The following is a 15,628-nucleotide window of genomic DNA, read 5'->3' on the forward strand; positions in this document are numbered from 1 at the left end:
GGGACGGTAGCCTACGGGACGGAGCGACAGTGGCGCCCGGGTTTCAGCACTGTGGAGTCGTTCAGCGGAGGTAAAGCAGTCGGTGTGGCGTAAACGATTTCCAACAGAGACGTCCAGGCAGGTCTGAAGAGCAAAGGATGATATACAACAATGAGGAAACGCGCGACGTGACACAAGCTACAGAACGAGATCGAGATGACGGAACTTTAGCTCGGATCAAGCGGGTGATGCCGATCGTTAAGGGTGATAACCACAGAAGGCTGCAAAAATATCAGTGGGACAAAAAACAAATGTGGGTAAAATATAATTTCCCAACGCTTCTATAAAATATGTACGGTGTGATATTAAATTCGACCTAATATCAATACATTTAAGTTATATAAAAATTTACAATGAAGGTTGACCTCCATGCTTCTTTGTTTAATCTTGTAGAGATGCATATAGGCGTACGTCAACGTTGTTCTTTGTCATGAATGGGAGAGGAGCGTGTGCACATAGCCTTCTTGACTGAACGCAACACGTTTAAAATTAAGTCATAAAATATGTTTCGATATTGTATGCTGTTAAAAGGGTGATAGCATCTTACATGATCCCTCCTTTTTTAGAAAAATCCGAAATTTGCTGTCTTCTCGTTCTTCTCGCGTTCTCTCTCCCTCTTGTTAATCCCGGGAGGATGTTTGTTTATTTAGTTTCTTGCAACCGTGCTGTGTCGTCTCCGCCGTTTTATCGATGTTGTCATAAAAGAGGTTTCTCAATATGTAAACAGATAGTATAGTACCAAATGGCATTTGAACTAAATCTGTGCATCGGTCACCTTTGGTCCGTCTGGGTTGTGTCTTTCACGAATTCAATCTTGAACGAAAATTGCTTTTGATAAGGTCATCCACCCGAACGGGGCGATTTTATTTTTTCAGCTTCTCAGATGATGCCCCTTGGAATTCTATGTTAAAAGCTAAGGAAAATGCATAGAGCTCACCGCAGATTATATCCACGGTCTTGACACACAGTTCGTATACGCCGTTGCTTTGACGTCGTAAACCGGTGTCTCCCCCTGTCCATCTCCAAACCTCCCTGGGGGTGTGGAAAACCGTGATGTCTACTGAAGGGAGCGTCATCATTTCCCCCTCCCCCCCCAAAAGATGACACGCAGGCAGACCAAACAGTGTTTGTGCATCTATTGCACTCCAAGTCTATTTTACAAATTTTACATTTCAAGACATACTTTGCTACTGGTAAACAAAAATAAAGATGTGAATACTAATCAGGCCTTAAAAATTGCTTTAATCACGTCCCAATTACAAATACGTGAAGTATAGACAGTATTTTAAAGAACCATCTGGTAATGAAAATATATCTTAAGTCAACATTTATTAACAAAGAGGTGAATGTATATGGTAAGGAACGGATATACTGGCGATATATTTTGGACGGCTTTATTTTCCCTTCGCACATTCGTTTTCGAGTCTGAAAGTACATTACAGAGAGTGCCTGACATCAAGGACGCTAATCCTCCTTTTGTTCTCGAAGGGCTCTGGCCGCGGTGCTGAAACTGTCCAGAGCGATCGTGTTGTCGGTCGCAAAGATGCCAAGCTAATCCATGCCGCTTTATTATGAAGTAACAGCTCTTAGTTTCTATCTTATACCGCCTACACGACAGAGCAGAAAATAACTAATATTGAGAACTAATACAAGCCATGTAACCTACTTCAAGTGAATGTAAACATCACATGCTTTGTGTATTACAGGAAATATGCGAATGTTAGAAATTAGTAAAAAGCAGGAGAGAGACGTAAATCGTTTTCTTACTGGAGTTTCAAATATGTGATCTTTAAGCCGTTTAGAGGGCATGATTTCGGTACCATCCGTTGCGTACCCCGAAGTCCTGTATCTTCGTATTTCCTCATATCCAAAAGTCCATACGAGGGGCTTATGGGTTGCTCACCTTCCGACTCGAATTTAAAGACACAAACGCTAAACAATGTACGCAATGAAAACTTGTTTTGCCTTTAAGATCGCTGGACAGAGCGGACTAACTGGCAGTTATTCAATGAATAGCAACTGACTAGTGTTATAATAGCCTAAATTGTGCTTCTATGATTTACAGATCTACCGTTCTCTCTTCACAAACCATAAAAACAGATGTAACACGGATAGAAATAAAAGGGGATAAAATGAAAAACCCCTCTTGAAAGCATTTGATACCTGTCTGTATCAGTAACGAGGAAGTGTGAATCAGTAAAGTGATTCATCTTCTACAGGTTTGACATTACATACAGGCGAATATATCATATATCTATCCTAAGTCATGCAATAGATAATGTGCCCAGATCTTCTATTTGTGAATGTGAACATAGACATTTGTAGTGCAGACTGGGGGTTTTACACTGACCAATGTATTGGTGTAGATAAACATAGCTTCGCCTACACTGTCCCCCAGTGCAAACCCACAAAATTTCTCATCCTATAGCAGGACCATTTAATCCCCACACGTGAAGCTAAAGTTACACCAAGGTGACAAGAAATACATTGAAACTGGAGAACTGAAGAACCAAGAAAACCTAAAGTTAATCAACCAATCTGTTCTGCCCATATGGACTTTAAAGCCTAAACAAAAACAAGCATCAGGTCATCAGATATTTTCTGATCTAGGCCACATTCAAACATCAACCAGCTAATTCAAAACAGATCAAATCTCAACATATTAAACCAACAGTGGGTGGGGTCAGGAGAGGGAGGGCAGATCTGATGTGAGCAGACACTGCAGCACTTGGACCCAGCTGTGACACCCAAAATCACCACAGCACCAGCCTCAACTTTAAAACATCACCTGAGTGCTCCAGCACTCAGAGAACAAACACTTTCTTACTGAGAATAATAATAACAGCCATAATATAATAATAATAATAATAATAATAATAATAATACAGAAAGGCTCAAGGAATTAACAAAACGGTTCCCCCTCCCCCTCTATTTCTGTATAGGTTACCTTGAATTTCAAGTAGGTGATTCACTGTCATTTGGTGTCCTCTAAACCACTCCTCTTTCAGGCAGACAGCATCCTTCTTGCCAACAAGGATCGTTCACTTGCACAACTGGGAGTAAAAGGGAAAAGGAAAGATGAATGTGGTAGAGGCGAGTGGGTAGAGGTGGCCAGCACAGACACAGTGCCAGACACAGAAAGAAAGATGTTTGAACAGGAGAGAGATAAAGGGGATAAGCCTGATGTCATTACAGAGAACAGAACTTGAGGCAAAACATGGAAAAAATCAAATGCATAAGGCAGTAAAATTGAATGTAATTTACCAACACGTTATTGATCCTAAGTCTAATTATCTCCTTAAACATATTAAGCCTATTAAACCTATACGATTATCAATAGTGCCTACAGTAGGAATAAATGGCACACGCATGCATGCATGCATGCACGCACGCACGCACGCACACACAGAGAGAGAGAGAGAGAGAGAGAGAGAGAGAGAGAGAGAGAGAGAGAGAGAGAGAGAGAGAGAGAGAGAGAGAGAGAGAATATAATCATTACACGAGTGAAGCAATACTGATTAGGATGGCTCACATATATTTTCTCATTTTTATTTATGTAAATACAAACGTAATAAAGCGCATAAGCATGACATAGCCTGCAATTCTAGTTCATGCGTCTGTACTAAAATGCAAACAACGACGGGCAACGAAGATAGATTTTATTCCTCTCTGATCGCCTTTGCTTTCTGCCATTTGCAAAACACGCATGTCCCTTGCGCGGTTTGCGTGAAGGCGCGGAGGCTTCCTCATTGGACATAGTGGACAAATCAGAATCAATGTCACGAAAATAAGTAAGAGGCGGGAGAATACGAGAATCACGCCGCAAAAAGATCAGAAATCACACAAACACAAAGTCAAAACGTCAGGACATGTAATTCGACGTGCCGCCTCGAAATACATTCTAGTTCAAAATGCTATTCAAATTCAAATAACGCAAAGACATTTTCCTATAGCATACACAAATGTAAATTTTTATTCATTTTATTACGCGTCCGGTACTTTCAAGTTGGCCTAAACAGATCACAAAATTATTCTAAGAATTATGACTGGTAGAAGCGGCGACCTGATACAGCAAAATCAGGTAAATATCTATAATTAAAAAAAAAAAATCAGATGATACTATGCCTACTCGGTTGGTAAGCTAAAATCCTGTTCTGCACTGTGACAAAGTGTTAAGTTGCACTTCACGTGTGATGATGAAGATGTCATGCTGCCATTTGCGTGAGGTTGCCAAATCTAAAGAGTTATTCTTCAACCTTTATGACGTTTATCTAAAATTTGTAAAAGCTTGTATTGTTGATAGATTTGATAGTTAATGTGCTCTTTAAATATTAGCTATGGCTTAAGTGCATATCAACTGCACAGCAAAAGCACTATACTTCAGTAGAGTGACGTGTCTCCTAAAATAAGGTCAACTAAAATCTGATTTTGAAGCCAAGAAAACCTAATTGCATTCAAGTGTTCAAGTCCAGTTTAAAGGCAGTCTTTTTCTCTAATTCTACAGTTTTACACAAAAGTATAATATTTAAGTGGTCAAATTTTCCTTATTTAGGAAAACTGAACCAATCACCTACTACTTGTATTAACACACAACATTATGTCTGAGCAAAGGGTAAAGCCATTTCAACAATAATCTCCTTAGTGTAGGGACTAACATCTCTGTATTGACAGTAAGCACAACCTTTCATCCCCTAAGAAAAGTACTGCAACACGAAACCCTCCGCATAACAATTTCCTCTCCCTCCACATGATCAGAGCTTCCGGTGCCTGCACTTTAATGCCCCGAGGAGAAGCCTGTGTAAGTATTCAACACTTAGTCTCAATGCACCTCCCATTCAGGGTCCACAGTGGCAACTGCCTGGCTCTCTATTTAAATGAATAATTAGTAACAATGGCAAAATGTCTTAATTTGACTTTTTCATTTATAACCATTTACAGATAATGTGTTACAAGTTACAAATGCTACACCTGAGTTTGGGCAAAAACGTCTGTATTTAAAAGAAAATATGTAACGCTAACTCACCATACAGAAGCAGTAGTTTAGTGACATTAAAGATTAATTTAATTAAAAATTGGCACTGAAGACTAGTAGACCAGTCTTAGGATGGGCAATTTCAGCCAGGGGACAAAGGGGACAATTTAACAATATGTTCTTCAATTTAATCAATTTTTAAAGATATCAATACAAATTAAGTTGTCTGCAGATTATAGATTCTATAGCAAATTAATGTAACTGTATTATAAATGTTAAGGCATATACATTCATAAGATGGTCTGTAAATGTCACAGACACCATTATTGTACAAAAATAGTGGCTATCAACTGGAGGAGAAATATAATGCCACAAAGATGTAGGTAGATACCTTCTGACCAATCAGTTAAAAGATTAGAGATGCAGCAGGAGATCTGATTTTATAGTAGTAAAACTTTGCACAGCTGTGTAACTCAAGTCAAAAGATGCTAATGCAACCTAATTAAAGCCACTGGTTTAAAATTAATGAAACTTATACATCTGGGATTTAGAGTCAATTCCTTCCATTCTATTAAGTCATAATTAAGCAATCAATGTTTTAGCCAAGCATGTTATCTCCCTGACTCACTGGCTGGGTAACCTTTCTCTTTTCCTACCCATCATCAAGCATTACTAAAATATGAATACTTGACACTTAAACCTGTCAAATAGATTTAATTCAAGGTTTCCGGGTAGTTCTAATTTGTATGACTTAACAGATGCATGTCTATTAGAAATAACATCAATAGATCCAAGTCAATGCTGTGGTAAAATCAAGTTAATTCAGTAACCACCTTAATAGCTATACAGCTTTTAGTCAGTAAAGAATAGCAGTTTCACTGATGATCTACAGTCAAATACACAATATTTCTATTGCCTTTGAATCATGTCATGCGAATGTATTTTTAGATTTCATAATACAAAGTACTGACCATTTCAAAAGCGACACATTATTGACCTTCGAAGCTTCAATAGGTCAACAAGGAATGTAAAAGCAATAAAATACATTACAGTCAAAATTTGGGTATAAACTGATATGTTATTTCAGTGTTTTCATTCCTTAGTTAACAAGACCTGACAGCTAGCCAAGTATCTTTTGGCTATTTTTACACAACTCTGACCTCGCTCACTAAAGTTTTGTTCTCATCAAAGAACAAAAACAGATTTAATATATATAAGTGGCTATAATGATAATTGGCCAAATCTGCATAGTCCGGGCATGACAGGTGGTGGATCCAGTTATGGTTAACTTTCACAATTTGTTGCTTATAGGAGCTGTTTTAAAAGCCATGCCAAATAATTTCATTTATTAAAATGACTGTATCAAGCTTATCCTGACCAGAACTATTCCACTAAATTGGAGGAAAAATCATCAACTTAATTTAGCCTGTATAATTTTGTTTGTGCAATGTTTTAACTATGTATCTTTTCTCCTAAATAACTTTTAAAAGCAATCAGGCTAACACCTATGAAAATAGCACCAGATCATACTTGCAGGAGAATGCCAATACTTCAACCCTGCTATATTATCACTCCGATACAAGAGTTAGCAAGAAAATTGCTTGTCTGGGTCACTGCTAAATTTTTACTAAGAATCTAAGAGTAACTGAAATCTTTCCCCATCCTCAATCACAACATGGTATGTGTTTTTAACATGCAAATACAAGATGAAACACCTCACTAGCTACCTCACGGGTCATTCCTTCAGAAATTAAATCGAACTCTACATCTCATATCATATCTGAACAGTTCAGTGGCTTTAGAGGTAGAACAAGAACACTTGGCATTTTCTTAGTTGTGACTTTATGACTCTTCTGTCACCGCAATGACACAGATATAGTTGCTAGAAAGTTTTTTAATCCACAAAATTTTTTTTTTTTTTTTTGCATAAATGGCTTCTCATATGATCTGATCATTTGCCATAATAAAGACTATATTTTACCTCATCATATCTTTAAAGAACAAATTATCACAGTAATTAATTTTAAAAATTCAAAGTCATAGGATAATGACCTCTTTAAAAAGTTCAACTGATATTTGGTGCATAAATTCACATGTTTTGACCTCTTGTGACGTAAACATGCAAGTTTCTTTTTATGACGTTTTTTTACATTTTTACGTGTTTACAACGTAAACATGCAACGGTTTCTTCCTTATAAAAAAAAAAAAAAAAGATTCCTTATAAATGTAATATTGTCCAATCAAGACATTTCAGAGGACCTTAGGCGAAAAGTTGATAATCATCCAATACCACATCAACTGTGAAGCATGGTGGAGGAAGAATAGTGGTCTAGCCATCTGGCAATCACCGAAGAGCCAATTAATTACAAATGTACCAATTAAGCTGTACTAGGAAATGTAAAAATGTTCAAGATTTTGTCTATTTCGTTCACAGATCGCATTACTTTAGGAATCATTAATACAAAAAACTCAGGTAATTCTAGAGGCTTCACTTTTATCACAACTATACAGGAATTGAGAAATGTATTTTTCATAAAAGCAGTTTATAGATTTGTTGCATATTCAAGACTGAATATGAATATTTATGAAAATGGCCTGATACAGGGAAGATTTCAGCTTCTGCTGTTTTTAACTGTGCAATGTACTCTTGTCCATTTAAACAAGAATGCCTTATTTACATTCCATTTCACACTTTCAACTGCATTTTGCTTTTCAGCAGTCCTGTTCTTTTTAACAATTTAAGTTATATATTACTCAACATTTTATTTTTCTTGACAATAGCACTGTTAATCAGAAACCTTGGAGAAATCTGAAGCTGGGAGACTACAAGAGAGAAACTGGCCATGGTCTCACTGGATGAGGTTTTCAGTTCCTCTCCTTGTCAATACAGATTAACATTAGCCAATGGAGTGCATGTTAGATCTAAAATACAAAAATTAACTTGTAGCAGTCTCATCTAAACACTTTTGCAACAACGAACCGAGCAATTATTATTTTTTTAATTAAAGACTGCCTGCAAGTCTGATGAAGCTCTCAATTAAAGCAGCATATATGGGAACCGGCTACAGCTAGTGAGAAAACTGAAAAAAGCAGGGGGATGAAAAACACTTTCATAAACTAATTTTATATACCAGAATCGTTTATCATTTGTGTAAGCAGACATTACTTAGATCTCTGTACACAGACAAATACACAGTGGAAACTGCCTACTACTGTTCTTCTTCTGTCTTCTCAATCACTTTCTCATTTGACTAATTGCCAAACTGTATCCACTGACTTTAAAAAGTGCTCTACACATATGCCTAAAAATTTTCAGCATCCAAACCACTTTCAGTTGTATTTGAACATTCTATGTCCATTGATGCAGGTGGAGTGTAATTAACAAATTATGACTGTGTCCTGTGGGAAGTGAGAGGAGTAGTCATTTTATCTAATTTCTAATATATAGTGTTTTAAGTTTATTTTTAATCATTAACTGGTTGAGTTTGATAAAGGTTAATGATTTGACTCCGAAACTAACATAACTGAATTTGAAATGTAGAAATTGTAGTTGTTTCTGAAAATCTTTACAAAATGTCTGATTACTACATCCTTTGACCTAAATATCGACACCTACAAAAAACTGGTATTAGAATTCTGAAGCCAGCTCAAGAAATTCAACTAAGTATCCCCAGCTCAAAAAATATCTACAAGTGTGAATGCCTACTTGTGTTAAGTCTAAAAGTAAACAAAAATACACACCTCACAGACTTTGCACCTTTTACTCCAATATTAAGATATAGGCGAGTTTTTTTTCCCCACAATATGCATTTAACACTTTATTAAATGCATCTTCTAATTTCCAGGCAAGCTAATGTAATTGACTGGGATTTTTCAGTAAGAAAAACAGCTTAACTTATTCAGGTGACTTCAAAAAGTTTTTGGACAAAAGAAGCAGTAAATATATAATGTAGGTCATGTTTATTTTTAGCTAGTTAAAGACATTCAGATGCATACTTTCCATACTTCAATTCAAGTGTTTTGAAAACCAAAAAAAAATAGTTCCTGATGCAGCTAAGATGAAAACACTCAGAGACACCATGGTTGAGAAACAGTGCACTCTCCCATGGAGTTTTTCCAAACACTTTATTTAAGTCAGTACAATAAAGAATCTCCAGGAACTAGTAAATAACGCTATGTTGATTCTGGCCCCATTACAAAATAACTTCTTTTCTTCAGCAGCTTCAGTCATTTCAGACAAATACCTGCTAGTGACCCTCTTTACACCTGTCCTGCCCACCCCACCTTCATGAAATGAGTCTCCTTTTGCCATATCGCATCTCCTGAATCTCCATGAAAGATGGTCACAGAGGTTGGCCAGCTGTTAGGAACACACTAAAACTGCATGGGCAATATATCCCTAAAATTCAGATGCCTTAGTCTCAACCCCCCCACCCCCAAGAAATTATGGATTAGGTATCAATCTCTTACCTAAGTAGACAGCAACAGTCTACTGAGTGCAGGTGTACATGCTGTTTCAGTCTATGTACAAAGTTTTGTACATGAAGACTAAAACAAATTTTAACAGAAACACATGACTAAGTACTTGGTCTATAGAAATGTACTGTTGTTAACTGAACCTATGAAAACATTCACCTTAATGCCAGAGGTAAGGTTCACGCAAAAAGATATACTTGTTCACTTGCAAACAGACAAGAAGACAGACACGCACGCGCACGCACACTCACACTCTAAAGGTATGGATGGATTAACAGAATAAAATCCTTCTGCATATTGCCTTATAACTGTAAATCAATGCCACAAAATACAATCAAATAAAAGGATAACCACCTCATTTTCTCTTTATCTTGCAGTTTCATGGCTCCTCCGCTTGCTTGATCCATCTCGTCACCAGCATTCCGAGCGATTCTCTCCAGTCCTCCTGCACTCATGTTCATTTCTTCTTGCTGATTCACCCCTCATTACATGATGACTCCTCCTCACAGCCCATATAGTTTGACACTCCTTCAAATCAAATCCCCATCTGAATTCAGAGCACAGATCAAGCTGTCCAAGACCAGTGCATGTATGTGTTTCTGTCATATGTAACAATCTGTCCACCCATGTGAATTAGTGCTGTTGTCTATTGTGGCCTAGTGAATGACTCCAACATAAGATTCACATCATAGGGTTGTTAGAATTCTAGCAGGTGGACATGTATATTTCAACAGTTCATCAGTAGCTCAGTAACGTGGTGGCAAGAAAGGTCTTTTAGGGGGGAAATATGGACCCCCAGGGCAAGGAGCTACTCCAAAAGGAGGGCCATGTCGCTTTCCTCTAAGATATGGTGGTTCACTGGGACATGGCATATGTGGTAGAAGAGGACGATGGAGAGGTCTCTGGGGCAGGTAGTGACCAGGGCATGGAGCACGATAGTGAGGTGGACGAGGGGGCCTGTGCTCAAGATGAAGAGGCAGTCCATGTTCTGTGTGGTGTGGTGGTAAACCTCGGTCTTCTGCATAATACATTTGTGAGGGAGTAGAGCGGGGGTGATCAACATCGTAAAGAGGGGGTGAAGGGCTCTGAGCAGTGGGGTCATAATGTGTGTCAAAGTATGGATCCTCAGATGGAGATCCTGAAGGACTAAGAGGCTCGTGGTACCCCCTTAGTGTAGAGGGAGGGCTCAGGCTGTGGTGAGACATATTAGGATAGTTTGAATGGTGAACAGGGATTCTGGGACGGTGGTTGTAGTCCACAGGGCCATTCGGCGGGACAAGAAGTGGCACAGAATCACGAAGCCGAGGTCCCAAGACTTTCTGAAGGGGATGGAAAAACTCCTTGGCCTGTGTCTGATGGGAAATGCGTTCATCAAAATCATCAAAACCAACAGGATTTACTGGAATACATGCTTGACCCTCACTGCTATCTTGTATGTTGTTAACGGAATCCGGCATCTTAGTACGATCTTTGGCTCCATCCACCACTTGAGGTAGAAAGTCTTGAGGAGGAGGTGGGAGCTGTGGGATTGGAGGGAGTGGGCTGCTGAAGAAATTAGGAGGACTGAAATCTTGTACAGATTCGTTAGAGCCATACTGTTCACCTCTATATGATTCAGAGTTGGACATCACATTCTGGTCTTGAACATCTCCATATGTTTTCCCATACCAACCATCATCTGCCAGGTTAGCATTGTCTACTGCATTACTAGTACTGGGATATGCGGTCACCCCTTCACTTATTGAAGTATTTCTCTCCATGGTTGCAGAGTTTTCAGTTGACAATGTATTATTGGCTGATGATGGTGGCAGACAGTTTTCCTGCTGATGTCCCATCTCTGATTCTACAAAAAGTGGGACAGAACTTTGGAAGTCTTGCTTTACTGCAAAATCCCTTTGGTAGAGCTTGCCTCCATTTTGTGATCCAGGAACAAAGTGTGAACCATGCATGGTGTTCTCTTGCCATGAATCATTCGCATAACTGGCCATACATAATCCACTCACTTCTGGGGGTGCAGAAGTGTCTGCTAAAGATGAAGTTGTTGATGCAGTTTGGCGAGGCCCTCCCTGATACAAAAGCAGTTGTGCTACAGGACTATCCATGACTTCATCTTGCGTGGGTGTAGCACCAGACTCATCCCTCACTGGAGTTCCTCCAAGGTTTTCTGTGCTTGCTGTGGGACTATCAATGGTCTTAGGCCACGAAAGAACAGATGGAAAACCCATATTCAGCCCTCTCATTCCTGGATTTCCCTGAAGGAAATTATCAATTTTGGAGTCCAGACTACTGGTGATAGAGGTGATGGGCTCTCCTACTTCTTTCTTTGTTTCCTTCTGAGTGCCCTTGGTCTGAACAATGTTGGGTGATTGAGTACAGCGGAGAGGGACAGAGCTCTGAGAGGAGGAGCCTCCCGCTTGTGAATGAACTGATGTCGGTGCAGCGGTCTTGGAAGTGGCATGTGTATGCGCTATGAGAACGGTGCCTGCGGGTGGGCCCATATCTGAGCCAGAAGCAGCGGAAGCCATTCCAGTCTGAGTGTTTAGTAAGGAAGACAGTCCTGAGAGAGAGAGAGAGAGAGAGAGAGAGAGAGAGAGAGAGAGAGAGAGAGAGAGACACGGACAAAGAAAAAGAAAATAGGCTATAAGCAGAGTTGGAGTCAGCAAGTTTGTAAAAAGGTTACTGGATGCATAAAAACCTTTTTCCTCCTTTTATCTCCTACCTCCTTTTTCCTGTCAATCCATCTTTTCTGAAATTACACCATTAGCCTATCGCCCCATTTTATCTTCAGTAGGTACTTTTTATATCTACTTTAAATTTTAACTGTTTCATTATTCAGTTATCTCCATGTATCCATAATCCATTAATCTCCAAAATCTGTGCTTTCAAGATAGAGCATCTACCAGTTAAAGAGTACTGCCAATTACCTGTCCTGCTTTACATGCTAATCTTACAAGCAGACAGTACAGAATAAACACATAACCTTGTGACTGGCTCATACTCTTTGAAAGCAGAGCATCTCACATCAGAGAATTCAAAGACTGCTATCCAGAATTTGGAACTGTTACAACATTTTGAGCCAACAAATTGCTAGTTTATTTCTTGGTAGTATGAACATGTCTTCTACTCACACAATAGCTCTAAAGTGAAAAGCCATTATATAGGGTTGCATGTGTGAAATGTGAATCAAATTTTTCATGTAAGGCCAAGTGAAATACTAAACAATTTCAGCCTGGAATCATTGCCATCAGGGAAAATCTTTGCACACTGCTAACGCCAAACACGAAACATCTGCACATTACCAATGCTGTCACCAAAAATGGACATATTCCAATAAAAAAGATAAATTTACAGAATATTTTTGATATAGTAAAGAAGCCCAATCTTAATAGACGTTTGGTAGTGTAATAAAAGTTTTATATTCTTTACTGAGTGTCCCATTTGATACAATAGAATTCACTTGGAACCAACAAATACCCATTTCAGACATCAATATCTATAAAATGAACGTACAACTGGATTCATCCTATATAAATTGAACTCATCTGTCTTCGGTGAGGTCATATACTGAAGGCAGAAAATCCATTTTTGCTCATGGCTGAATGGATCAACAAGATGTTCTAGGAACATTATAGGTAAGCTCGTTGCAGGAGCAGAGATGCAGACACACAATATTTACCATTTTGCAACACTCCGCCGCCAGTGAAAATCTTTTAGCATACATCAGCAATTAACAGTAAAAAAAAGGTATTGAATTCCTTGGAAACATGCATTTCCAAAGACTGAGGGACTTCAAACTCCCACTGAACACTGTGGTGTTGCAAAGAAGAAAAGTTGCACTTTGTTCTACTTAAAGCAAATTGCATTTTTGGCATTTATCCTAACACGAGTTTAATTTGAGCATGAAACAATCTCTAGTACCTGTCTATTTAAGAATAGTACACCTACTACACCTAATCTTAATCCACAATTTCTGTTTGGTACATTGAACACTTTCCTCTCCCTCTCTCACCCTGAAGGCCGATTCCTTGAGCCTGGGTTTTGGACAGCGCACTTATCAGGCTACTAGGGCTGATGTCCACTCTGGAGACGATGCTAGAAAGTGGGCTGGCTGCAGGCACAGCTGCAGAGCTGGAGGTGGTGCAGTCAGTTTTCAGAGAGGAATTTGATGGTGAGGGTGTGCTTGAGGTACTGGTAGATGAGCAGGTTGCTGAGCTTACTCCTATCATAAGGAGGGGGAAAAAGAGAAATGTCTGTTTGGCTACAAGTACACCTGAAAATTATAACTCAAATATTTCACCTCTGTCATGCTAAGGTGGCTTTATCAATGTTCAAATGTTTCCATTTCCCAAATCTGTGCTGTATAAACACATGTAGGAATTTTAGGATGCATCTCTATTGTCTTACCTGAGCTTTTCATTACATTTGTGAGTGTGCTAAGGATGGAACTGATTTTGCCTAGATCCACACTAGCGAGGTTAATAGGAAGTGACCCAGTTGTTGGGGTCTCTTTTGCTGCTGGGGTTGTGATTTGCTTGAGAGGTACAGCCTGACTGGCCTGAGAGGGTTCTGGGTCAGGCAAATCAGCGGTCTGATTGGACACATCCACAGAATCAGCCTGCTCCAATTGCTCCTCCACTATGGGATGAAAACAAAAGAGGGAAAAATTGTGTATAAAAAGGAAAGCCTAAGCAATATTTACACTTCACTAATTTTCCCACCTCTCACTTTTTACAGTTAAGTCTTTACTTCTGTGATAACTATCAAAGGGAATTTTTACAATTTCTAAGTAAATATTTTAATCCCGTCCCCTTGGCTGCTCCAGGCAGTTGCCTGTAGTGTCGTGCATGCCAGGTTTTGGGAAGAATTAGATGCATCATTTGTTTCAAAATAAAGCAGTTTTGAAGTGAGCTTCCGCTAAGCTTTGCCAAAGTTTCTGCTAATATCTTGAAGCTGACAAAGAAGTTGTTACCTATGATGGCTGGCCCCTCAGTCTCCTCTACATCTGAGAGTTCCATATCCTCTACATCACGGTTGTCTTTGTCCCCAGGGGAGGAGAGTGGACTAGGAGCATCACATAAGGCAATCAGATCCTCCTCCATGGCCTGGCCATCTAGCTCTGGATCAGGAGTACCAATTCTGTGCAGACCATGGAAGGGTGACTCAGAACCCGTGGGTGAAGGGGCATCTTCAGAAGGGGAGGGGACTGGCGAGTCATTGGGGTCTGGTAAAGAGGCCTTGAGTGCATCCAGCTTGCGCTTGAGATGCAATACTCGGTTGGCAAAAGTCTGATAGGCCTGTGGAAACACAGAGGTTCAGTCACCTATAATGCAATGCTTGTTTTTGATCCGTTATAATCAAATCTGAGCCGTCTATGATAGAGCGGGGAACACAAATTTTGCTATGACATACTTTGGTAACAATCTTGACCTCTTTATACTGCATTTCATAGAAGATGTCTGCATTCTCCAGAGCTTCCAACAGAGAAGGTCCTTTCTTGACCTGTCCATCCAGAAAGGTCACAAAGTCTTGCAGCTTTGTGCTACCATCCTCAAAATCTCTGGAAAACCGTTTGCCCCCGGCCTTATCTGAACAAGATGATGACAAAAAAAAGTTCAATACCTCATAAAGTAAAAAAAATGATAACACTGCCAACTACTGTGAATATATTGTAGACAATGTACTGTTAAAACCAAAAAGGTAGCAAGAAAAATATTTACAGTAAAACATTATTATAGTCAATGTGTTTGTGCAATAATGACCTTTGAGTTTCTTGAGAGCCTCTGTGCTGCATACATCCACTCTCATAGCAGCCAGCTGCTTCTCTCGCAACTCAATCTCATCCATGGAGTTCCTGTATTTATTTAGATGCTCGCTGAATGCTGAGGGCTGCCCAAAACAGATTCAGAGAGAGGTAATTAGACAGTGGGCTACAATAGCTGTCTGAGTCTAAAATAATCTTTTAGAACCTCATGGCCAGGTGTCATTAGAATTATTACTTAAAATCATATATATTTAGGTAGCCTGCTTAAAATATAAACCATAGCCACTCACCACAAACTCAGCAACTATTTTGGATCTTAGTGTCTCATTTTGGTTGGCAGAAACTGAAATTGCAGGAAATACATGTTAAATGAATCTCTC

At 39.2% G+C, this 15,628-nt stretch overlaps 1 protein-coding gene across 2 annotated transcripts in view; it reads right to left on the reverse strand.

The window, feature by feature from the left end:
* Window positions 1–8,954: 8,954 nt before the first annotated feature.
* The window catches only part of rprd2a (regulation of nuclear pre-mRNA domain containing 2a), a 30,519-nt gene continuing 23,845 nt past the window's right edge, over window positions 8,955–15,628 (reverse strand). Inside the window, exons 4-10 of one of the 2 annotated variants that reach the window (XM_081697267.1) lie at window positions 15,539–15,591; window positions 15,247–15,373; window positions 14,915–15,072; window positions 14,457–14,781; window positions 13,892–14,122; window positions 13,497–13,706; window positions 8,955–12,044 (exon numbers count right to left, since the gene is read on the reverse strand). In XM_081697267.1, the coding sequence (XP_081553393.1) occupies window positions 10,234–12,044; window positions 13,497–13,706; window positions 13,892–14,122; window positions 14,457–14,781; window positions 14,915–15,072; window positions 15,247–15,373; window positions 15,539–15,591 (2,915 nt within the window). In that variant the 3' untranslated portion in view covers window positions 8,955–10,233. Of the gene's footprint in view, window positions 12,045–13,496; window positions 13,707–13,891; window positions 14,123–14,456; window positions 14,782–14,896; window positions 15,073–15,246; window positions 15,374–15,538; window positions 15,592–15,628 lie in introns of both variants that reach the window. The other variant, XM_081697262.1, reaches the window with a different exon arrangement.

The sequence above is a fragment of the Electrophorus electricus genome, chromosome 2, assembly GCF_041902795.1.
Source record: "Electrophorus electricus isolate QZ-2024a chromosome 2, ASM4190279v1, whole genome shotgun sequence".
In the NCBI taxonomy this organism is placed as follows: domain Eukaryota; kingdom Metazoa; phylum Chordata; class Actinopteri; order Gymnotiformes; family Gymnotidae; genus Electrophorus; species Electrophorus electricus.